This window comes from Penicillium nucicola (genome assembly GCF_028828085.1).
Source record: "Penicillium nucicola strain IBT 29836 chromosome Unknown utg000010l, whole genome shotgun sequence".
Classification (NCBI taxonomy): Eukaryota; Fungi; Ascomycota; class Eurotiomycetes; order Eurotiales; family Aspergillaceae; genus Penicillium; species Penicillium nucicola.
This window is the reverse complement of record NW_026643134.1, coordinates 510,024-532,407: the sequence shown is the minus strand read 5'-3', so window position 1 is coordinate 532,407 and position 22,384 is coordinate 510,024. Positions and strand designations below refer to the sequence as shown.

Here is a 22,384-nt window from a genome sequence, read left to right as displayed (position 1 = left end):
CCCCGGTGTGCGAATGGACCCCTTGAACAGCCCTTCAGTGATTGAATTGATCACTCGGGTACGAATTGGGTCCGTTGCCGGAAATGAGAGGGCCACCGCCGTGTTCTCACTGTACATGATTGGCCTGGTTGAAAGTGAAGATCCACGATCCCCGTTCAATATATTGATGCTCCGAAAAGCTATTCTCGTTCTTTACGAGCTTACAAGCGATCAGCTCCATGAACAACCTGCCTTGGACGTACTAATCCGCAGAGAACTCTCGGACAGCATTGAGATGCATATGGTTACGTGGTGTCTTGAAGTTTGCCGACTCATATAAAAGGATTGGGTTTCCAAGAAGAAATACCGTCTTCAGAGCAAATCATTCATATCTATAAAATATTGCAAAACTGATCTACATCGAGAACAATGAAGCTCTTCTTTAGAAGCTTTTCAATCCTATTTCTATGCCTCAGCCATTTGGCGGCGGCTGCAACCGTATTCTTCCCAATTACTTTGACATGGACAAATCGAACTGTAGCCGGAGTGTCTCGGCCGGTCATTGCTATGAATGGACAGTATCCCGGTCCCGCACTGAATATCAATCAAGGTGACAATGTTCAGTTTCTGGTCGATAACCGGTGTCCATTTAATGCTACTGTTCATTTCCACGGTATGTGTACCTCTGATCTCTATACTGGTCATGCAAGAAATTGAACAGTTAAAGGGATTGAACAACTTGGAACACCTTGGTCTGATGGTGTTCCAGGAGTCTCTCAGAGATCAATCTCGCCCAATTCAACATTTCTCTACAGGTGGACGGCAAATGATTATGGAGCATACTTCTATCATGCGCATCATCGTGGCTCGCTCGAAGATGGTCTTTATGGTCCAATCTATATCACTCCTTCTCCATCGGTGACGAAGCCATTTAACCTCATGACGAACAATACCAGTCAGCTCAATGCTATGATAACTGCTGAACGGAATGGCTGTTCTGTGTTGCTTTCAGACTGGCGGCTTCTTACCTCTGAACAGATCTGGAATGCGGAGGTGGCTTCTGGTGTTGATTCCTACTGTGCTAATGCGTTGCTCATCAATGGTCTGGGGTCTGTGACTTGTCTTCCGCGCACTCAGATTGATGCTTTGACTACCGACGCTCAACGGCGAGCTCTAGGAAATGAGAGCTTGACAGACATGGCGTGAGCAAGCCCACCTGTCAGTGGTGATGCAGAATACTCACCATCCTCACAGATGTTTCCCACCCAACATCACATCTGCACAGGGAAACTTCCCCCACAACTACAGTGCAATACTGCCGACGATGTTCTCCGGCTGCACCCCATCACATGGACCCCAGCAGATCTTCAACGTCAACGCATCCCAGCAGTTCGTAAGCTGGGATTTGACCAGTGCATCGGGCGTGCTGCAGCTCACATTCTCCGTCGACGAACATGTCATGTGGGTATATGCCATCGACGGCCGATACATCACCCCAGTGCAAGTCAATGCCCTCACGATCCCTAACTCAAACCGCTACTCAGTGCTAGTGCCACTCACCCAGCCAAGAGGAGACTACACAGTGCGTCTAGTCAGCGCCAGCGTCCAACAGATCCTCAATACAACGGCCATCCTTCGATATCAAGGCACATCCCAATTAAACAGGGCCTCCAATCCCTGGATAACAATCAACAACCAAAACGCCACCACTGGAACGGTCTTCCTCAACGAGTCACTCGTCACTCCCTTCCCAGTCCTAGTCCCATCAACCAACATCGCCCAGACCTTCTTTCTCAACATCGACAGGTTCGGCGCTTCATATCGTTGGACTCTAGGGAACGGCAGCTACGGTCTCGAACTGGAAGAATCCCAACCGCTCCTCTTCAACCAGAGCTCCATCCCAAGCAATTTGGTCATCCGAACGGAAAATAATACCTGGGTCGATCTCATCATCCAAGTGACGACTCCCATCCAACCCCCCATCCCATCCACAAACATTCAAACAAGCATTTTATTATCGGGCAGGGCAACGGCGTCTTCAACTACTCGTCTGTTGCACAGGCTGTCCAGGCTATCCCTGGCAACTTCAATTTGCTTACCCCACAGTATCGTGATACGTCGAACACTCCGGCTGCGACTCAGGGCCCGACATGGTTGGCGATTCGGTATCAGGTGGTGAACCCGGGCGCTTTCTTGATGCATTGTCATATTCAGGTTCATCAGAGTGGTGGCATGGTGTTGGCTATGCTGGATGGGGTTGATGCCTGGCCTACTATTCCGCCAAACTATTTGAATGGGAATGGATTCTAGGATGGGTGGTGGCTGTTCGTCGTGAAAGACACGACAACCGGGCGAAGAAAAGATGTGAGTGGGCGTTGAGGCTTGGGCGGACAACGGAGAGAGCACGCAGAAGTTACAAAACGAGATGAGTCCTGGATTTTAGTGTCTACAGTTATAAAATGAATATGAGACTCAGGCAGATTGAACATTCGTCTCTCGTCGCCGGTGCGAATGCACGTCCGCCATTGTTCAGGGTAGGAGTGGAGACCCCAGAGTCTCGTCGATGACTTCATGACATTACATACCACCTGTGCGAGATCAACGCGATGAAGATCATGATTCCGGTTCATTTAGGGCATATTATCTCCGATTCATATTAAACAGGCAATCAGCTGCAAGCACACCTGGGCAGCATCGTCTCCGAGTGACGACATCATCCCTCAAAGAAGAGCCTGGATGCCCTGCTCAATGGCAGGAACAGAGGCCCCCACCACTTCAGTGACCTTCTGTCCATCCTTGAACAGCATAAAAGTAGGCATCGCGCGCACTCCAAGCTCAGCAGATAAATCGGGCACTGCGTCGACGTCAAAGGTGTAGAACTTGACTTGGGTGTATTGGTCGCTCCACTGATGATACTTGGGCGCAATCGCCTTGCAGGGGCCACACCAGACGGCGAAGCAGTCTAGGATTGCCGGTTCTGGCGACTCGAGGACTTTCTCTCGGAAGTCGGCCACGCTGGTGGGAGATTAATACCTCTGTTCGGACAGTCGGGATCTGTCGTACCTGGTGAGTGTGATGACAGGCATCTTGGGAATGTGATCTTGGATGATGACCACCGAGATCGCAGGAGAAAAGGGAATGGTTGAAGAGGGGAAAGACTGGAAGCTGACAGATCAGGCAATTTATAGAAACAAGGTGGGGTGTAGATCGGAGAGAAGCGGAGAAAGATGGCGCCGGTGACATATGATCGCCAGGGACGGGGTAATGGGGTACAGGTGGGACATGAAGAATGGCACCATTGAGAAGGAATGAGTCTACAGTATAGAATATCTCATCGTGAATGGCATCATGGTAGCCTCATGGACTCGACGGGGAGCTCCACCCGGGAGCTCCACGGCGAGCTCAGATTCACGACTACCGCGCAAGCCATACCAACCAATAAGGTCAATACAATCCAATAAATGAGGACTCTATTCCACATCAATAACAAAGGACAAGAAAAAAAAACTCCTCCAAAAACGACCGTCGCCTGAAAAATCAGGACTCGTGATCTGGCCAGATGTTGTTCCGAGCCGGGGGGAGAGCCGTATTTAAGATCCAACTCGGCTACGCCCCTCTTCACACTACCCACCCCCCCAACTTTCTGTCTCTTCCTTCATCCAAACCACTCACTCTTATCAAAATGTCTAAGCTTTTTATCGGGTATGTTCATAATTAGCATCGTGAGGCCATGACTGACCATTTTCCGTTTCCAGCGGTCTGTCCTGGGGCACTGACGATCAGTCCCTGCGCCAGCGCTTCGAGGAGTTCGGTGCCGTTGAGGAGGCTGTAAGTTTCACCCTTTTTCTGCCCCCACCAACCGCCCTGAGCGCATCCATTCTGACTGCTTCCCTGTCTAGACCGTTGTTAAGGACCGTGACACTGGCCGCAGCCGTGGATTCGGTTTCGTCCGCTACGCTTCCGATGATGAGGCTACTGCCGCCATGAACGCCATGAACGACCAGGAGTAAGCTACAACCCCCTCTGCGTTCCCCACACTAATCATTGCCACTGCCTGACGGCCGCCTCGGCGTTTTGTTACCCCCCAATTGCCCCCATTCCCCCCATTCTACCCCCTCATGCTGTCGCGCTCTTGCGAGCGCCTAGCCACGCCGCCCAATGCCCCACTCAATACACATGCATGGCAGAACAAGTGACTAACAATCCACTCCCAGGTTCGACGGTCGTCGCATCCGTGTTGACAAGGCTACCGAGCGTGGCGCCGGTGGTGGTGGCCGTGGTGGCTTCGGCGGCGGCTTCGGCGGTGGCCGTGGCGGCTACGGTGGTGGCAACGGTGGCTACGGTGGTGGTTACCAGCAGCAGGGTGGCTACCAGCAGGGTGGTTACCAGGGCGGCAACGGCGGCTACTAAAGGATCCCTTTCTCTGATTTGCACTCCCTGTGACCTTTGACTTCTTCTTTCTCATGGTCGGGAAAATCTGATCTCATGATCCCATACCCACCCCTTCCTCCTTCACACACAAACCCCCACCCCCTGTGAATGCCTACAAAATCGAATTTGTTACTCTCAACGACTGTTACGACTAATCGATGAGCCGATCCGGATTTTTTTTCTTTTTTGGGTTCCTGATCTACATTGTGCGGGATGTAGAGGGCTCAATTTATTATTTTGCCTTGCCCCGCCTCTCTGGTGATCTCTAGGGCTGGACAGAAGTGATACCCGTGTGAATATCCGTACTTTGAAAATCGCAATTCTTCGAGGTTATCTTTTGGGCTACCAGTAAAATTATAGTAGAAATGTACTGTACGGGGGGAGCTTGGTAAATCTCAGACTCTGCATCTAATCTATGGGGCTAAGCGAGAGGAGCCCTGGAAGACCCCGGGGCAAAGTGGAGCGATGTCCCCACGCACTATAATTGTCGCTTTCTAACAGGAACAGTTCATTGAAGCTAGACTCGCTAATAGATCTAGATCCACTGGGACGTCGCATAATTCATAAATGAGAGGCTATGGCTAAATCAGGCGCCAATATCGAGCGTATAAATTTCAAGCATGTCGCTGTATATCATTCCAGTCATGTTCGTGACATTATTTCGGGTTCAAGGCAGTTCGGCTTGAACATCGGACTCAAGGTCTGGCTCTTCGAGTGGAGGGAGAAGACTCGGGGGCTCAACTAGTTCGTCGCCCTCTGCCACGCTCTCTGCTTGAGAGTGGGCGAACTCGGTCGGTTCGATAGATATGACGGGGGGTTCAACTGACTCGTTCGAGGATGGGGATCCTTCAGCCTGGTTGGGTTGAAAATCAATGGTCTCAGGCACCTCGGTGTCTTCCACCGTTACTGGGGACGCAGAGTAATCCAGAGGCAGAGGACCATCGACTTCCGGCTGGATAGACGTGACGGCAGGTTCAACTGACTCGTCTGAGGGTGATGAGCCTTCAACCTGGTTGGTTTCAATATCCATGGTCTCAAGCACCTGGGTGTCATCGGACTCAGAGAAATCCAGAGGGTCCTCGACCTCCGATTCAAGTGTCTCAATATTCTCAACAGCTGTCGCAGATTCCGAAGGCTCGGGGAGCGCAGCGGAGCCTGCAGTGGAGTCGACAGCAGAGTCGACAGAAGAATCAGATGGTTCCTGGGGCCGTTCGGCTTGGATAGCAGGAGTTTCAGGGGTCTCGAGAACCTCTGTTTCTACAAAAACTTCAACAGAGGGTGTTGGTTCAAATGACTTGACAGTGGAGGCATCCGGTTCGGCAGTTTCAGATTCCAGCGACGCATCTTCATCCAAAATTGAAGTAGGAAGTACGGTGTCAGCTGCCGGGAAAGAAACCACCGAGCTCGGAGTCTGGATAGCCTCCACTTCAACTGAACTCGTAGCAGCAACGGAGGGGACGAAAGTGACGCTGGAGCTCGAAACGACCGAATGCTGCAGCACATCATGCCCCAAGTCCTGACTAAGAGGAAGTATCTCACCAGACGCCCAGAACTGCTGTTGGACGGAGCCAATAGCAAGGAAAGCAACCAAAACGCTCAGCAAGACAAGCGCAACATTACGCCGGTCAGCAGCAAGCACGCGAAGGTAATTAACAAGTAGAACTCTCAACGCGACCTGATGCTGCCCCTGCGCCTTCTGTCCATGCCGCTCGATCTTTTCGTGTCCAAAGTCCGTAATAGAATCCCTCCGACCCTCAAGAAGAGCCTGCCTCGAGAGCACAGCCTCGGACTGGAAAGACCCAGCAGAAACCAAACGGAGATGTCCAGGTATAGGCGACTGCATCATCTCAGGAATCACGCGATCATCTCCATCAAGCAGCGAAGGCGAACCCATCTGCGGCGTGGACATAGACAAGCGATCATGCGCATGTGAATGCGATTGCGACTGGGACAGCAGAGGCGTATGTGTCAGAGCCATAGACTCCTCGCCTAACCGTCGTTCCAGCGCCCGCCTCACATCAGACGGCAGCCAAAGTCCAACCTCAACATCAACCTTCTCCATATCACGCCATGCAGCAGCCCACGCGCCAGCGCGCATGAGTCCATTCGCGGCAAAGACGCGAATCTCCCATTTGCGATTGCTATCGCCGTGTCGGACGTGGCTTCCACAATCTGGGCAGGCGTCGCCTTGCTCGCCATCTGTTTCGCTTTCGCCTATGTCGGACATTTCACCTTCGGAGGCTGTGTCGTTTTCTTCGCGGCCGAGGAAGTGGCCATTTTGGAGGCGGGGACGTTGGAGTTCGAGGCTTTCTAGGAGTCGTTCTTCGAGCATGTCGTACAGATCTTCCGGGTGGGAGATTAGAACGCCTCTATCGCGGAGGACGCCAGATCCAACGCGATCTTGTAACCGGCGCCAACGCTTCCAGTACTCTGATGGTAGGGTTTCTTCGAGGAGATCTTGGTTCCGTGGGTCTGTGGCGCCTGGCACGGGGATTGACGGTGGGAGGAGGGTGCAGTGCAGTAGGACGAGTGGGAAATCCTTCTCCTTCTCTTTTTCCTTTTCGCGCTCTCGGTCTTTCTTTGCTTTTGGCTTGATTTGTGATCCATTCGGTGAGTAATAGGGGGAGCGCTTCAATGGGGACGAGCCTGGAGAGCGTAGACCTGCCCGTCGGCGCGGTGGTGTCAAGTAGTCATCTTCATCTGCCTCATCTTCGGTATGCATCTGTAAAGCTCTGACAGAACTTGGTTTCCGGAATGCTGCTTCCCGGTGTCGAATGGTACGAATATTCGCGGGAACGCCATTGAAATCGCCGAAGCTAGCCTCGGATTCTTCTATGCCATAGCCAGCGATCTTCTCGTGAAAATCCATATCGGGCATCTGTTTCATTTGTTTCATGCGATCAACTGGGTGGATGAGAACAGAAGCTGGGATGGACGAGAGCGATGAGCGACTCGAGGCTCTGGACTTGAGATGTTCTAGCTCTTCGTCCATTTCACGGCCGAAGACGTCGCTTGTTGAGTGTCGGTTTGAGGATGAGGAAGAATTGTATTCATAGTCGTGGCTGGGCATTTGGGCATTGCTGTGGTTCGATTCGAGTGATGAAACGAGGAAGCCTTTGCCTTGGGGTGCGAATGGTTGTGGGCTTAGAATGTCTGTTGATGTGTCGTGTTGACTATCGTCATGTAACCGCGCCATAGGATTGACACGCACTGCTTCTGCACGTAGCTGAGGTGGCTTCAGTCCCTTGGAGTTTGAAGATCACACAGAATGACAAGATTTCACTGCATGTCTCCGTGAATGCTAGCGTTGGGTGTTCATGTTGGACACTGTTGACGATGGGCTCACCGCCCCGTTGTGCCGGGCAACGGATCGACGGGTGACAGGTCGATCATCAAGCCACTGGTGACTCCACGTTGGTCTTTTCCTTCATACTTCCACGTGTGATTAGGATCGATTTTCAGAAAGGCTCGACTGCGCTGAATTCCAGTTGATTGTACATGAGAAGCAAAGCAAGCATATGAATATAAACCAAAAGGCGATCTAGTGTTGTCCAAGGATATCATCACGACAGAAAGAGCTTATATACCTCCAAAACCAATGCCAAAACCAAAGACAAAAAACAAGACCGCTGAGCATAAATCACTACAAGCACGCCAAAAATACAGGTTATATACGAGTGGTCAAACGTCAAACATTATGGAGGCCGTGGCGTAGGATTGTCAGGGCTCATAAGGGGATAATTTTGGTGATCTCCAAAGAAACTGAGGACATCTTGTGGGAGATACTCCAGCCAGGGTATTATCTCGCCATTTGCAAATGGAAAAGAGTCCTGGTGGTGGAGTGTGTTCATATCGACGTCGTGGGTTCCAATCATCATCTCGTTATCCGTATTCATCATTGGGTGGAGATCAGGACCGTGAGATCCCATGGGGGTCCTTTCTGGGTGATCTGCGGTCGCTGGAGGGACGGAATAGTTGTAGGAGGGCTGTGGTTCCATTTGGGACGATGCGAGGTTTGGAAAAAGTGGTCTTGCTGTTTGCGTTGCAGATTCAGGGTATCGTGGATCCATGCCCAAGTAGTATGGCTCATTACCGAGACTTGGGGACGGAACATGTGAATATTTGAGATTCGGTGTTGGGATATTCGATGTGTGCGTTTCGAGTCCCCGAGGCTGGGTGAGAGGCTGAGAATAGGAGCGCGATCCTTCTCCGGCAGTGGGGGAGATGATAGGGTAGCTGTGGCTGTGTTGGGACGAGTATGTTGGCTTGTTGGGGAGATGTTCACTCTGGGCTGTTGGCATTTGGTAGAGCAAGCTTAAATTTGGCTGAGCAGAGCCCGTGGCTCCGGCAAGTGCCCATCCGATTGCTGTAAACGATAGCAAGTCAGTCAACTTCTCATGGCACAATCTCATGTAGAACGTACCTTGACTTGGATCAATATGTGGTGACCACCTTCCATCGGATGGAATGTCAGCTACACCTGCTCTTTCGGGATCAAAGCCAGAGTCTGCTGGTGCTTTGCCTGTCCTCCAAGGTCCCAATCCCAGAGGCTGTCCCGGTGCAAACCCATCAGCGTTCTCCATATCTTCCACAGTATACAGAAGTGGATCTACAATTCCCTTGGCCTTCTGATCCAGGACTGTCAAGATATATCCAGTGCCTTCCCAATATGTGTTCAGTGCTTTCAGGGCCTTGTAGCAGCGTTGGTAGTTCTCCTTGGCTGCAGAGGCCAGCAATATATGCTTTTGAGTAGACTTCCGTTCTTTTCCATTTAAGGATTCCATGGTGGGCATCACGAAACCACTAGATTGGTTCGTCAATAATGGTTGCGGTGGGGGCGACCCGGAGCTTGACGAAGGAGATGCATAGTATGCACTTTCCATTAGAAACGCACAAGCTGCAATGTACATTGGCTGACTCGTGAAAGGATTGCCAATGAAGCTTTTGCCGTCGACCAGTTCCGAAAAGGAAAGAATATCGGCAATTGTTTTGGCCGACGACATAGAGAGCTCTCGACTGTTGGGGTAAAGATGCTGGATGGTCCCACCAAATGAGTTCAGCAGGGTCGGCTGGTGGAGCAGAACAATAAGCGTGTGGAACCAGAAGTGGAGAAGAATGAAGTTAGTTCCCTCCTTGGCCTTGACATAGGCCTGGAAGTTGGCTGCGTTGAAATGAAGCCTCGGCGATAGACGCTGGTAGATACCCGTCAGGTCGCTTTCCATCCCGGCAAGCAACTTCAGGGTCTCCGGCGTAACGTGTTTAACATCCTGAATCCCGTTAATGAGATCGGTCACTCGCCCGTAGAGATGAATGATACGAATGAGAGGCGGGAACGGGGCAGGCCATCCGTTCTGTAGTTGAGATTCAGATTGAAGAGGAAAGCAGAGCTCAATATCTTCATCGCGCAAGGTCACTGGTCTTCCGGTGCCTGACGAGATTACCCTGTCCAGAAAGAAGATGCTCCAGAATGAATCCACTCTCTCCCGTTCTCGGGCTCGTTCAGAACTCAATGGCTTTGGGGTCGTCTTCGGAGTATGGTGCACATCAAGGTCATCGTACTGGTCCTCCCTCAATTTCCCGGCATGACCTGTCTTGACTTCGCTTGGAGTGACTCCACTCTGGCCATAATTGTGTCTTAGTCCTTGGAACTTTTGCAGACCAAGGTCTTGAGCCATTCGGATCGATATCCCAAGATACATCCATAAGCCACTATCATGATTCGACCCAAACTGTTCATATGCGAGTAATAGGCACGCTTGAACGGCGGACAACGTCGGGCATGGCAAAGCATCCACCAAAGCGCCCATTGCTCGGTGACCAAACGGCAGACCCCGATCCCATTTCTGCTCGTCTTGTATTGGTTGCGAATTATCGATAGGCTGGGCCTGCGGTGGCCCAAGTAGTGGATGCGGTGAGAATCTTGCAGCCAAGGCACACACCGCATCTACCAACATCGTATCAACTTTTTTATCTTTGAGATCTTGTAGGAAACGGTCACGTTGCAAGAACGGAAAACTACAACCCAAGTGGACAAAGAAAAGGTCGCATAAATGGGACACAAGGTTGGAAACAGGGAGCGTATCATCTCGGTCGTAAAATGGAATCGTGTTTGTGTCGCGATTATCACGATTCTCCGCTGGGATGTTCGAAGCTCCAGTAGTTATACCAGGGGGCTTGGGACTTCGTAGAGGAGAAAGGGACTCTAACTGCAGTTTTAGCAAAAGCAACCTCCAATATTGATTTCACTAAACTATTCGTTTGAATAGCTAATACAACCCACCTGAAGACATGGAAGCATTACTCTTGCGAGAGCCTCGAACTTGTACAACCTGAGTATCAATTAGAAATGGATTTTTTGAAATGGACGAAAAGCAAAAGAAACAAACCATCTGCTTAAACCCAGGTACGATAGCTGTGGGCCCGAAGTATCGAAAGTAAGGGACATGGGTGCGGTTTCCAGAGCTCACAGATGTCCCTCCTAGGATGCAAGTCAGTATAGACAAAGCCGCAGCTAAGCTGCATATCCAACTCACTGCTCCTTGGGCTGTCCAAAGCCACTTGTGTATCCAAGTCTTTATTGACTCGCGGTAGTTCCCAGCCAGAAGTATCCTTTCCGTCCGGCGCTTTGCTTTTGGGCGACTTGTCTACAGCAGGCGTCGATATCGTTGGAAGGGACGGCTCTGGCGAACAACTCTCCACAGCCCGAGTCACGCGTTGGCTAGATCCATTGTGACCGGCCAAGTTCGGCGGAGCCCGGTTCGTAGAATCGGACTGTGTTCGCAGGTGGGCGGTCGAGTCGGTATAACCAAGACAAGTATGTTTATAGTCGGAGCATGTCTTGCAGACTAACCGCGCATAATCATTAGCAGCTGTATCTGCACTCCAGCAGTCGGCGCATCCTACCTGGCTGCTCGCCCGAACATCGAATCTTGCGCCGGCGACATGTAAGACAACTGAACGGGATCGCATATGATGTCAGTCTTCGAAAGGCTGCCAAGTCAATCAGATGGAGCCAGGTTGATCTACATACGCGGCGTTGACTCTACGGCGCTTTGTTTGCGGTTGGCCGTCGGTTGCGACAAAGCGGATTTGGCGCGGTGGTGGATTGCCAGTCTTCTTGGGAGAAGGGGGGCTCATGGCGAGCCGGTCTTTATCCGTGATCCCGACCCATTGGGTATCTCTCTGTTTGTCCTAGGTTTAGGGCGGGGGGAGCGAGTCGCCCGCAGTGGTTCAGATGACGCGACGACGGTTGAGTGTTGATTAAATTACGCGGTAGCGGAGGTACGAAAGAGGCGCGGATATCGGTGACGACAACTGCATCAGGTGGGCGAATATGATGTTCATAAGAAGGGATAAAGAGAGGGGAGGAACTTCGAAGGGGGAAGAGGGGACCCCAAATCTCACGATGTTCTCCAAAGGGGCCCCTGACCGCTAAGTCGGAAACAGTCACCTGTGGCCTTCAGGGCCAAATGTGAAGGTCATGGGATGTGCCCGGTGGGGGCGATGTCCGTGGGGTGAAGGAGAAATCATACAAGTCTGTTCCTCACGTTACTCTTGAATCTTCTTGATGCCACTGTGGACGCAGATGTACCAGCATACAGATATTCCACGGTGCATCGAGATCGCATCTCTATGGCCTCATCAAGTTTGAAACTCGGTTAAAACTCCGGGGATCTGGGGACCCCACGTTCCCCTTCGGGACCGTAGAGGATATCCAGACTACAGGCAAGTCAATTTGTGCGAAGAAGTCTGTATCAGAACTAGATCCCGATCAACAGGTCAACGGGTATTTAGAAAGTCCTCTATCCAGGAACCCCAATGGATCCAACATCGACAATAGCAAAGACTTCGATTCCACCGATTGCTCAAAAGCGAGTCCGCGGGTTCCGGGGATAAGCTATCAGCCCGCCGGGGAGAAAGATTATGCCCACGCACTATGAGTCAAGTGCTGCGTACTAAGTGACGTGGCAATATCACTATCGTTACCTGCAGGCATCGTGGAAATACTGTACCGATAAGCGCGTCGAGTTCACGGTGTAGCTATTTCAACCACCGCCAACTCTTCATGCATTTACTCCCATCTCTTTACCGAACTACTCGGCCATCTACATCGCGCTCGCTATCAGTATTCCGGTACCATCCCCGCCCCCCCCCCCCCCTCACCGACCCTAACCACATACCATGCATCCCAACCCGAATCTCCGCGGGGCAGTGAACACCACTAATTCGTAATCCCCAGATCAAAACGTCTCCTCGCAAATCGCACACCATTCAAGCTCCCAGAACCCTCCTCCAGACCGTTTAGCCAAACACACAACATGTCCAAGCACCCCGACTTCGACAAGGTCCAAGCCTCACGCCCAGACTGGCGCGAGGGCGCTGAAGTCGGCTACACCAAGTCCCCCAACCCCACATGGAAGAGCGGCGATGGCGCAAATGACAACGGCGAAAGCCTGAAGAAGAATCACGTCGAAATCGATCCTCATGAGGAAGGCCGGACCGCTGCGAGCAATTATAAACTTCTGATTTCGGGTATGGTGCCTCGACCCATTGCCTTGATCAGCACCCGCTCTGCGGATGGCAAGTACACGAACCTGGCGCCGTTCAGTTACTCCCAGGTCGTCTGTCATGATCCGCCTCTCTTCGTCGTTGGATTCTCTGGCTCGCTGGAGAAGGCCAAGGATACATTGAGGAATCTGGCGGAGACCAAGGAGTGCGTGGTCAATATCATCTCGGAGCATTTCATCGAGGCTGCGAACTCTACTTGTATCAATGTTCCCTACGGTACGTCGGAATGGGATATTTCCGGATTGCACCAGGCTCCTAGCGCAGTCGTCCAGCCAGCCCGCGTAAAGGAATCGGTCTTGTCGATTGAGGCTAAACTTGTCGAGTTGAGGGAATTTGAGAGTCGCGCTACACCTGGGAAGAAGTCTGGCTGCATGGCTATGGTTGAGGGTGTTCGCTTCTGGGTGAGAGATGATGCTGTGAACGAGGAGCGAAGTGCTATTGACTTGAAGGTCCTGAAGCCTGTGAGTCGGCTTGGCGGTATCACTTACGGTCGCACTACGGAAGTTTTTGAGCTTCCTCGCCTGCAGAGCTAGTATTCTTGCTGTGATATCATTGCATGTAAATATGGTGCTCGAACATTCTAGAGATTGGCTTATAGATCTGGCGGAAATATAGATGAACTGTCCCTATGTCATCCTCGGCATCCCACTTGCTCCCTAATCAAAGCTGTCTAAATTTCACTAGTGTCTGATTTTCGAAGCTTGGCTTTTTGACTTTCTACTTTGGGTTAGTATTCCAGCCGAGCTTTACATAGCTTTGACGATGCTATGATAGAAAACAAACTCCCAGTCGAGGAAACTTAGAGCGAGAAAATGCAAGTTCTCAAGTAACATGCTACAGCATAGGACATATAAAGATCTGACCTTTATTTCTACTGCAGTATAGTGGCAGCTCTGATTATCCCTATGCTCCAAGCTTGAGTGGGGTCCTCTGACCACGGACAGTCGCCGAGAACTACTATTGTAAGCAAGCCTGCATTCCTCCGTGTCGAGTAAATAACTCTCCGAAGTCTTACAATTGAAAGCGTAGTCGTAGCCAGTATGCGTGACAAATTGTCGGAGTATGCCACAGCTCCGATTCAAGCCGTGCGGAGGAGCGGGGTCGTGCTATCTCCAACTATAAAAGCAAGCACATCTGCGTCTCAGCTTATTCTAATCACTACATTTCTTGGCGATATTCAGAAGCACAAAACATAGCAAGACGGAATATGTCGGACGAATACGAAACCTATCAGTTGGGCGACTGGGACCTTCAGAGTGGACAGAAGATCGATAATGCCCATATCGCATACAAGACTTTTGGTGATCCCAAGTCTCCAGCTATTGTCTATCCAAGTTGGTTTTCGGGAGGTATGTATTATGCAGGACAGTTATATCCTGTACGCGGTCTCTCTCTCTATGGAAATACTGACATGATGTGATAGCCATCTCGGACAACTTCTGGTTAATCGGCGAAGACAAGTTCCTCAACCCTAAGGAATTCTTCATCATTGTAACCGCATTGTTTGGAAATGGCCAATCGTCCTCCCCCTCGAACCAGCCTGCTCCGGGTCCATTCCCAAAGGTATCGTTCTACGATAATGTTCGAGCGCAGCACGAGCTTGTAACCAAGCACTTTGGCATTACGCATCTTCGCGCCGTTGTAGGTTGGTCGATGGGTGGTGCTCAGTCTTTCCAATGGGCGACTCAGTATCCAGAGTTTATGGATATTGTCATTCCATTCTGTACTTCGGCCAAGACATCAGTGCATAACAAGGTCTTTTTGGAAGGCGTGAAGAGTTCGCTTTTTGCGGCAAAGAAGATTCGTTCTGCTGGGGCTGGTCAACTCGGGATTAGGGATGCTCCAGAAGCATTTGCCTGGACAGATGAGGAAAAGGACGTTGGGCTGAAGGCTATGGGTCGTGTTTATGCCGGATGGTAGGTGCTCGGAGCAACTCTGGTGGTGCAAAATCTCTGACACAACTCGATAGGGGTTTGAGTCAGGCTTTCTATCGGCATAAGTTGCATGAATCTGCTCTCGGATTCAAGGATCTTGAGGATTTCATGGTCAACTTCTGGGAGAAATGGGCTTGCTCCAAAGGTAAGCTTGGGACCAACATGAGTCAACTCGGAATTCTGACGCAAAATTGCCAGATCCTGAAAATCTGCTGGTGATGCTGCAAACCTGGCAAAACGGAGATGTCTCGCAGCAGGAGCCGTATAATGGCGACTTTGAAAAGGCCATGGCTGCTATAAAAGCCAAGACACTTGTTTTGCCGGCCAAGACCGATCTTTATTTCCCGTATGTTGGACTAAACCTTCTTCAATTTGGTCAAACTGACAGTGTCATCAATCTAGACCGGAGGATTCAGAGTATGAGGTTGCTTGTATGAAACCTGGTGTTGGGACATTGGATGTTTTCCCTTCGATCTGGGGCCGTAAGTCAATATACTATAGAATCACAAACGATTCAAGCTAACTCAATCTGCAGACTGGGCAGGAGGTCCGGGTGACAGCAAGGATGATGTTGAATGGCTTGACAAGAAGATGTCCGACTTCTTTGCTAACCACGGACCGGATGGCGTAAGCTCTCTGACCGATAGGATCAAGAATATGCTAGGTTGATTGTGAGACCGTAGTCAGGAATATAAAGGAATATCATTGAGGATGCCAAAATGCAGCCGGGGTAAGCGTAACCATCGCTGAAATCCGCATACCGATCATGTGATGCCTGAGTAAGCGTGAACCAAGAAGCGCCGGCGAACCTTGCATGTCGGCGCATCCTCCTCGTCATTTCTTTCTTGACTCACTTTGCGTCGCATGCGCTGGTCCAACTTGCTCAATCGCTCTCATTTGAATCTTTCCTCAAGCGTGGCGTTATCCATTTCCGGAGTCGTTTTTCTTCCATCGTCGCCAACCTTCGGAAACGATCCCTACCGCGACACGGTCCTCGGCAATCCTTTCTTCCAAACTTGATACATAATTACCATGGCTGCAGCAACCGCTCGCCAGTGGGGTGTCACCCCCCAATCTCGACAGTCTTGCCGACTCCGAGCGAGCTCGCGGCGAACGACGATCTGATTGCGGAGCTCAAGGCTCAGAACAATTTCGAGCTTCCGGCCGAGACAGAGAAAAGGTGTGCTCGATTTGAGATGGCCAAGCTTGAAAGCTTTGATACTAATGTCGACATAGACAGCAAGTACTTCAATTGCTGCAGCGCGTCGCGGTGGAGTTCGTCCAGGTCGTCAGTCGCAAGAAGGGTCTGTCGAATGCCGCTGTTGAGGCTTCCGGGGGTAAAATCTTCACGTATGGAAGTTACCGTCTGGGTGTTTATGGCCCAGGTAAGTTGCCACCCAAGACGAACTCTGCATGTCGTTCATTGATTGACCTGGTTCCTGGTAGGATCCGATATCGATACCCTGGTGGTTGGACCGAAGCATGTCCTGATCGATGATTTCTTCTCCGATTTTCCTCCGATCCTCCAGAGAATGGCCAGCGAAGGCGCAATTGAGAAAATGACACCGGTGCCGGATGCCTTCGTTCCCATCATCAAGCTCGAACTGTGTGGAATCAGCATCGATTTGATTTTCGCACGTCTCATTATCCCTGCGATTCCGATGAACCTGGATCTGAAGAACAATGATTATCTGCGAGGACTGGACGAGAGAGAGGTTCGGTCGCTGAACGGAACTCGTGTCACGGATGAGATCTTGGAGCTTGTGCCTCAGCAAAAGACATTCCGTCTCGCGTTGCGCGCAATTAAGCTTTGGGCCCAACGTAAGTGACCTTAAAGTATGGTGGTATGTCTCAGGTTGAGCTGATTGTTTAAAGGACGAGCAATTTATTCCAACATCGTGGGTTTCCCCGGTGGTGTCGCGTGGGCTATGTTGGTTGCTCGAGTTTGCCAACTCTACCCCCAAGCAAGCGGTTCTGTAATCGTGGGCAAGTTCTTCCGTATCATGAACAAGTGGAGCTGGCCTCAGCCCGTTTTACTGAAGCAGATTGAGGATGGTCCGCTCCAGATGAAAGTCTGGAACCCTAAGGTACGCAGAATGCCCGCTTTTTTCTTTGAATCATGCGCTTATAATATCAGATCTATCTCGGTGATCGTTTCCATTTAATGCCCATCATCACTCCCGCATACCCCTCCATGTGTGCCACTCACAACATCAGTATGTCCACACAGGCTGTCATCCTGAGGGAACTCCAGCGAGGAGGAGACATGGTGGATAAGATCTTCATGAAGCAACTATCGTGGAATGACCTGTTCACCCGCCACACTTTCTTCACCAATGACTACAAATACTACATCAGCATCACTGCCTCTAGCAAGACCAAGGAGGCCGAGTCAGCATGGTCAGGTCTTGTCGAGTCCAAACTGCGCCATCTTGTCGGAGCTCTTGACCGCAAACCAATCATTGCAGTTGCCCACCCATTCCCCAAGGGATTTGAAAGAATTCATACCATTACCAACGAGGAACAGATGGAGGCTGTTAAGAGTGGATCTACAAAGTACCAGGCAAAAGGCACTAAAACTGAGATGACTGATGAGACAAAGGATGCCGTTCACCAAGCTGCTATCCAGAACACCCTCGAGAACGCAGAGGTCCCACAGCTTACCGAAAGCCAGACTAAGCTGGAGCCTGATGGCCACACCGTCTACACTACCACGTATTACATCGGATTAGAGCTCAAGCCTCTCGAGCCAGGTAATTCTTCCGCTGACCCTATGCAACTTTTCTAACTCCTCTAGGCCAATCACGAGAGCTGGATATATCTACTGATGCCAACATCTTCAAGTCCAACTGCACTTCGTGGACAGGATTCCAGCCCGAAGTCATGGAACTCGCTGTCACTCACACCCGCAAGTAAGTCTATTGTTATCCACTTCAACACCGTGAACTGAACGCAACTCACCTTCTCAGCTTTGATTTGCCCGAAGATGTCTTTGAACCTGGTGAGGTGAAGCCCGTTCGACCAAAGAAGAAGGCTGGCAAGAGAACGGAAGCCGCCGGTCAGAAACGGAACATCAGCCAGCTGGACGTAAGTGTACAGAACAAAGCGAGACGATCCTCTATTGGCTAGAGACCAATCCCAGAATCCGCTATCCAACGTCCCGCGGGACAATCTTCCAGGATTCTTATGACTAAGAAGCACTAATACCAACATCAATTCCAGGGCTCGTCCGAAGTAATTGCGAAACGCCATGCCACCACCCCTATTTGAATAGCCTCTCGATCTTCCCTTTGCCATACCCACCGCGCCGGGGCCGGTCCCCATTGAACTCAATAACAGAACCCATCCGAATGTCTTGAAGTTACCAAAAGTCTCTGACCTGACTGTCGAGTCCTATCACACCAAGGGCTACATTCAGCTCACGGTGCTTGCAAGTTGCCATCATCTACGGTGAATCTTCTCTAAACGTGAGGCCAAAGGTTGGTTTCCATTTCTCTATCTTCTGCGTTGTCACTGGACAAGCAACTAGATTTGAAACTTTCCTTCCTTTTTCATTTGAGCAGTCCCTCGGGACCCTTTCAGATGATGCACATCCCCCTGCATCAGCTTTCTTACATGTCATATCTCATCGGTGTAGTATCCCCTTGGTGCTGCAGGCTGGATTCAATCCGCGCTGTATGTATCCATTCGACATCTTGCAGGTAGTTCAAATAATTGCAATGTGTCCTACATTATGCGGGCTACACTCAATCAATCAGATGTGCTTTCACACAATAGAGTAGCCAGTAAAAATATGACTTGAAGCAAAATCCGTGAGAGGTCGATATAAGCAGAGAGTTGAGCCAAAACGCCCATTCAAATAGCCTGAACAGCCAAAGGCAAATACGGCTCTTCCAACCACTCTAGCTCCTCCCTCGATAATGGAACATCCAGCGCCTGCAGAGCCCCCTCGATCCTCTTCTCACTATTCAACCCAACAATCGGACAAGCCCCTTTATGCAATAGCCAAGCCATAGCAATCGCCCCAATCTCATAGCCCTTCTTCGTCGCCAACAGCCCAGCCCGACGAACAATCTCCTCATTCTGCCCTCCAACAAACCACTTCTTACTCTTCTCATCTTGATCCGCACGCGCGGACCCCTCGTTCCACGGCCGAGCCAATAATCCTCGCGCCAACGGACTCCAAGGAATCAATCCCACCCCCTCCGCTTCACAGAACGGATTCATCTCCCGTTCTTCTTCGCGATAGAGGAGGTTATATAGTCCCTGCATACTCACAAAGGTAGTCCAGTTGTTCATCTTCGCTATGTATTGCAGTCGGGCGAATTCCCAGCAGTGCATACTTGATGCGCCCAAGTACCGGACCTTTCCCATCTGAACGAGGTCGTGGAGAGCGCGCATTATCTCCTCCGGGGGGGTTTCGCTGTCGAGCCGGTGCAGCTGTAATACATCGATGTATTCTGTATCCAGTCGACGGAGAGATCCCTCCACGGCATCGAAGATGTGTTTCCGACTGAGACCCATTTGGTTGACGAGTGGGCCGTCGTTGATTGCTGGGTTTGGTCGAGCGTCTAGGTCTTCTTCGAGAACTGGGTAGTAGATTTTTGTCATAATTACGACTCGACTTCGTGGAATCGAGTATTTGATGAGGGCTTTGCCGAGGATTGTTTCTGAGACGCCGTTTGAGTACGTGTTTGCTGTGTCGAAGGTGTTGATTCCCATCTCGTAGGCTTTTCTTATGAGTGGCAGGGACTGTGCCTCGTCTAGGACCCAGGGTGAACCTTCCCAGGCTGGATTGCCGAATGTCATGCAGCCTAGGATTATTCTGGAGATTTTGAGGCCACTTTTCCCCAGACGTTGGTATTCCATTTTGCGAGATGGCTGTTCAGTCCCATTCAAAGATGTGGTCGAACTTGGTATACTCATGCTGAAATTGGACAGTAGATACTTGGTTGTAACTGGCTGTTCTGTCTATCCAAGTACTCTATGAAATATTGGAGGGCATAGTTTCCCCGCCGAGTGCTCGGAGAGCTCTCCGTACTGAGGTTCTGTAGACGAACGGGCTGTTTAGCACCATGCAAATATAAGTTCACACTAAAAAGCATAGACCCTCTCATTCAAAACATGCATCTTTGTAATGCTAAAAATTCGAATAATCCATGACACCTTCTTAATTACCTAACGCTCAAATATCATTAGACATCATTCCCGGAAACGTGAACTCGCCAAAGTCCGCCAACAAAAAGTCATCTACAGGAGCCACCAGTGATTCGCCAGAAAAGGGGAATGAGCTCGGTGGCGGCATATCAGCAGCGTCTTGAGTATAGTTCATTGAGCCCGCTCCATCTCCAATTGAGGAAAGTAAATGCCCATCCCTTTGCAACACACTGATACACTCTCGTAATTTCCTCGTCAAGCCGGGGGTCATTCTGCAAATCGGATGCTGCTGAACAGCAGGTATATCCTGGAATAACTCAAGCACTTTCTGGATCAACTCGAAGTTCTGATCAGGCGCGAAAGACAACTGCGAATAGTAATCTTGAGATACCTCGAGCAAAAAATGACCCGCAAACGCAATCATAATGTGGAAATAATGTGGCATTCCAACGAGATTCTGTTGAAGATCTTCGTGCAGAATCATTTCGAATATTGCAACGGCAGCTTCATGAGCCATACTAGCTGCTGTTAAGAAATATGGTGGGATAGTCTCGCCGTTTAAGCCTTTGAATACCTGATGTCCGAGATAAAGCTTCCCAAAATGGTAATGCATCTGTAAACCGCGTTTGGGAAAATCACCGATACGGGGATCCGGCTTGAAGAGTGCAGAGAACTTTGTGAACCATCGGTCAAGTTGTCGTGAATAGTGAATGATTTGGTTTGACAATGACTGTGGCACTCGGGTTTCTTGATCTGATCCTAGGAGGTCTCGGACTTGACTCATGATTACTAGTAAGGAGACTTGAGATATTATCCGCACATCACAGTCTGTTGTGTTCTCTCGAGAAAGAAAGATATCTGCGTTCAGTGCAATTTCTTTGTCGCTGCGGAGTAGCGGGTCTCGGTTGTGAAGAATAGAAAGGTGTTGATCAGATATGAATGTGAGATACCAAAGCCTTACGCGGTCTTGTAGTGCTGCAGTATCGTGCATGGACTGAAATGGCCCATTATTATTAGCCATCAAGCGATGATCTATTGGAACTGAAAGATGATCAAAGCTGCGATGCAGGCGCATATCCGCTGCGCGACGAATAGCATCACTAGATAGAATCCGCGACGCATCTGACAGCCAGAATGAACTTATGCATAATGCACGAATATGTTCGATATCGTGCTTTTCAAATAGTGACCGCGACGCCAGACGGCGGAGTTCGCGATTGCATACCTCGTAAATGCGCTGCCCTTGAGGATCCTGTAGTGCTGATACTGTGCAGATAGCAGCAAACAAAATTGGAGAGCTGTCACGGATCTGCTGCGAACTTTGATATCCACTGCCTATCCCATATAGATATGGATCCAGCCGTGCAAAGTATCGCTCCACCAAAATATCTGCGATTGCGGCAGTGATGATCCCTTTGCTGACAAGATCTTGTGGGGAAGAATGTTGCTTGTGTCGCGTTGTACTTGGTGGAGTGTTCTCAGAAGACCCTGGGCTCCCTAGCCTGGCAATATCGAGATACGTGTCGATCGGGGCGTGAACAGCAGACGGAGTATCGGGCGGAGATATTTCACAACCATCCCAATCCTCATCACCTCGCTCTGGATCATCATTTTCATTCCTCGTCTCACCTATAGTGATCACATCCCCAGTCGATGACGATAGCAGAGCCTTTGGTCGGGGCAGATTGAGGTGCTGACAGATGTTGTCTAAGGATTGATGGAGTCCCGATATATCACATTGTAGAACCTCGGTATTCCTGGAACACAATGAGCTTGGCTCTAAGTCCAACGTTCAAGGGAGAAGATCACTTACTTGACTTCCTCAACCAGCGACTGCAGACTTTTATTGAGGACACAAGAGAGACCACGAGTACGACATCTTTTGCAGGGTGCGCCATTGGTCATATCACATTTTATCTGCCCCTATTAGCTTGAACTTTTGAACTCGAGTCATCTCACACCTTCTGTTTCCTACATGCACCGCATGCTGTGATCTTTCGGGTGATCCCCGGCAAAACATCAAGCACGGCTGGCTCCTTCGAGTCGGAGCCATTTGAGGCCGGTAAGGTTTCCGGATCTTCGGTCAAGTTCCGCTTGCGTTTGACCATGACTATGCTATAGAACAGTCTATGGTGACAGAATGAAGAGAAACCCGGGGAACAGCCCGCGTTTATGAACGGAGAAGCGGGGGAGCCCTAAATGCCGGATGAAATGACTTTGAGTTCATTCGCTGAGAGTCTTTGCAGATGCGGATCGCCCTCATTGAGTTCGACTAAATCTCGGACACTCGCCGAGTTATGAGGGGTTGGCCCTGT

The 22,384-nt window shown here is 50.4% G+C and overlaps 9 protein-coding genes across 9 annotated transcripts; 4 read left to right on the top strand and 5 right to left on the bottom strand.

The window, feature by feature from the left end:
* Window positions 1–408: 408 nt before the first annotated feature.
* Window positions 409–2,289, top strand: N7511_008730 (multicopper oxidase; the record flags this gene model as incomplete). The annotated part of the gene is made up of 4 exons (XM_057131107.1): window positions 409–652; window positions 707–1,181; window positions 1,234–1,936; window positions 2,005–2,289. The coding sequence occupies 4 exons, from the start codon at window positions 409–411 to the stop codon at window positions 2,287–2,289; spliced, it is 1,707 nt and encodes a 568-aa protein (XP_056979095.1).
* Window positions 2,290–2,699: 410 nt separating this feature from the next.
* On the bottom strand, window positions 2,700–3,065 carry N7511_008729 (thioredoxin family protein; the record flags this gene model as incomplete). The annotated part of the gene is made up of 2 exons (XM_057131106.1): window positions 2,700–2,994; window positions 3,043–3,065. 2 exons carry the CDS (start codon window positions 3,063–3,065, stop codon window positions 2,700–2,702), a joined length of 318 nt encoding a protein of 105 aa, XP_056979094.1.
* A 596-nt stretch (window positions 3,066–3,661) lies between these two features.
* On the top strand, window positions 3,662–4,389 carry N7511_008728 (RNA recognition motif domain-containing protein; the record flags this gene model as incomplete). Its single annotated transcript, XM_057131105.1, has 4 exons — window positions 3,662–3,681; window positions 3,735–3,807; window positions 3,879–3,985; window positions 4,194–4,389. The coding sequence occupies 4 exons, from the start codon at window positions 3,662–3,664 to the stop codon at window positions 4,387–4,389; spliced, it is 396 nt and encodes a 131-aa protein (XP_056979093.1).
* A 688-nt stretch (window positions 4,390–5,077) lies between these two features.
* Window positions 5,078–7,606, bottom strand: N7511_008727 (uncharacterized protein; the record flags this gene model as incomplete). The annotated part of the gene is made up of 1 exon (XM_057131104.1): window positions 5,078–7,606. The coding sequence occupies one exon, from the start codon at window positions 7,604–7,606 to the stop codon at window positions 5,078–5,080; it is 2,529 nt and encodes an 842-aa protein (XP_056979092.1).
* Window positions 7,607–8,105: 499 nt separating this feature from the next.
* Window positions 8,106–11,547, bottom strand: N7511_008726 (Zn(II)2Cys6 transcription factor; the record flags this gene model as incomplete). Its single annotated transcript, XM_057131103.1, has 7 exons — window positions 8,106–8,776; window positions 8,834–10,612; window positions 10,691–10,739; window positions 10,797–10,888; window positions 10,944–11,255; window positions 11,314–11,363; window positions 11,441–11,547. 7 exons carry the CDS (start codon window positions 11,545–11,547, stop codon window positions 8,106–8,108), a joined length of 3,060 nt encoding a protein of 1,019 aa, XP_056979091.1.
* Window positions 11,548–12,728: 1,181 nt separating this feature from the next.
* On the top strand, window positions 12,729–13,511 carry N7511_008725 (flavin reductase family protein; the record flags this gene model as incomplete). Its single annotated transcript, XM_057131102.1, has 1 exon — window positions 12,729–13,511. One exon carries the CDS (start codon window positions 12,729–12,731, stop codon window positions 13,509–13,511), a length of 783 nt encoding a protein of 260 aa, XP_056979090.1.
* A 674-nt stretch (window positions 13,512–14,185) lies between these two features.
* On the top strand, window positions 14,186–18,182 carry N7511_008724 (uncharacterized protein; the record flags this gene model as incomplete). The annotated part of the gene is made up of 14 exons (XM_057131101.1): window positions 14,186–14,327; window positions 14,402–14,894; window positions 14,948–15,057; window positions 15,111–15,258; window positions 15,315–15,394; window positions 15,448–15,576; window positions 15,996–16,092; window positions 16,149–16,297; window positions 16,359–16,733; window positions 16,788–16,999; window positions 17,050–17,665; window positions 17,710–17,824; window positions 17,882–17,999; window positions 18,135–18,182. The coding sequence occupies 14 exons, from the start codon at window positions 14,186–14,188 to the stop codon at window positions 18,180–18,182; spliced, it is 2,832 nt and encodes a 943-aa protein (XP_056979089.1).
* Window positions 18,183–18,767: 585 nt separating this feature from the next.
* Window positions 18,768–19,781, bottom strand: N7511_008723 (aldo/keto reductase; the record flags this gene model as incomplete). Its single annotated transcript, XM_057131100.1, has 1 exon — window positions 18,768–19,781. The coding sequence occupies one exon, from the start codon at window positions 19,779–19,781 to the stop codon at window positions 18,768–18,770; it is 1,014 nt and encodes a 337-aa protein (XP_056979088.1).
* Window positions 19,782–20,097: 316 nt separating this feature from the next.
* Window positions 20,098–22,177, bottom strand: N7511_008722 (Zn(II)2Cys6 transcription factor; the record flags this gene model as incomplete). The annotated part of the gene is made up of 3 exons (XM_057131099.1): window positions 20,098–21,826; window positions 21,883–21,986; window positions 22,031–22,177. The coding sequence occupies 3 exons, from the start codon at window positions 22,175–22,177 to the stop codon at window positions 20,098–20,100; spliced, it is 1,980 nt and encodes a 659-aa protein (XP_056979087.1).
* Between the last annotated feature and the right edge of the window lie 207 nt (window positions 22,178–22,384).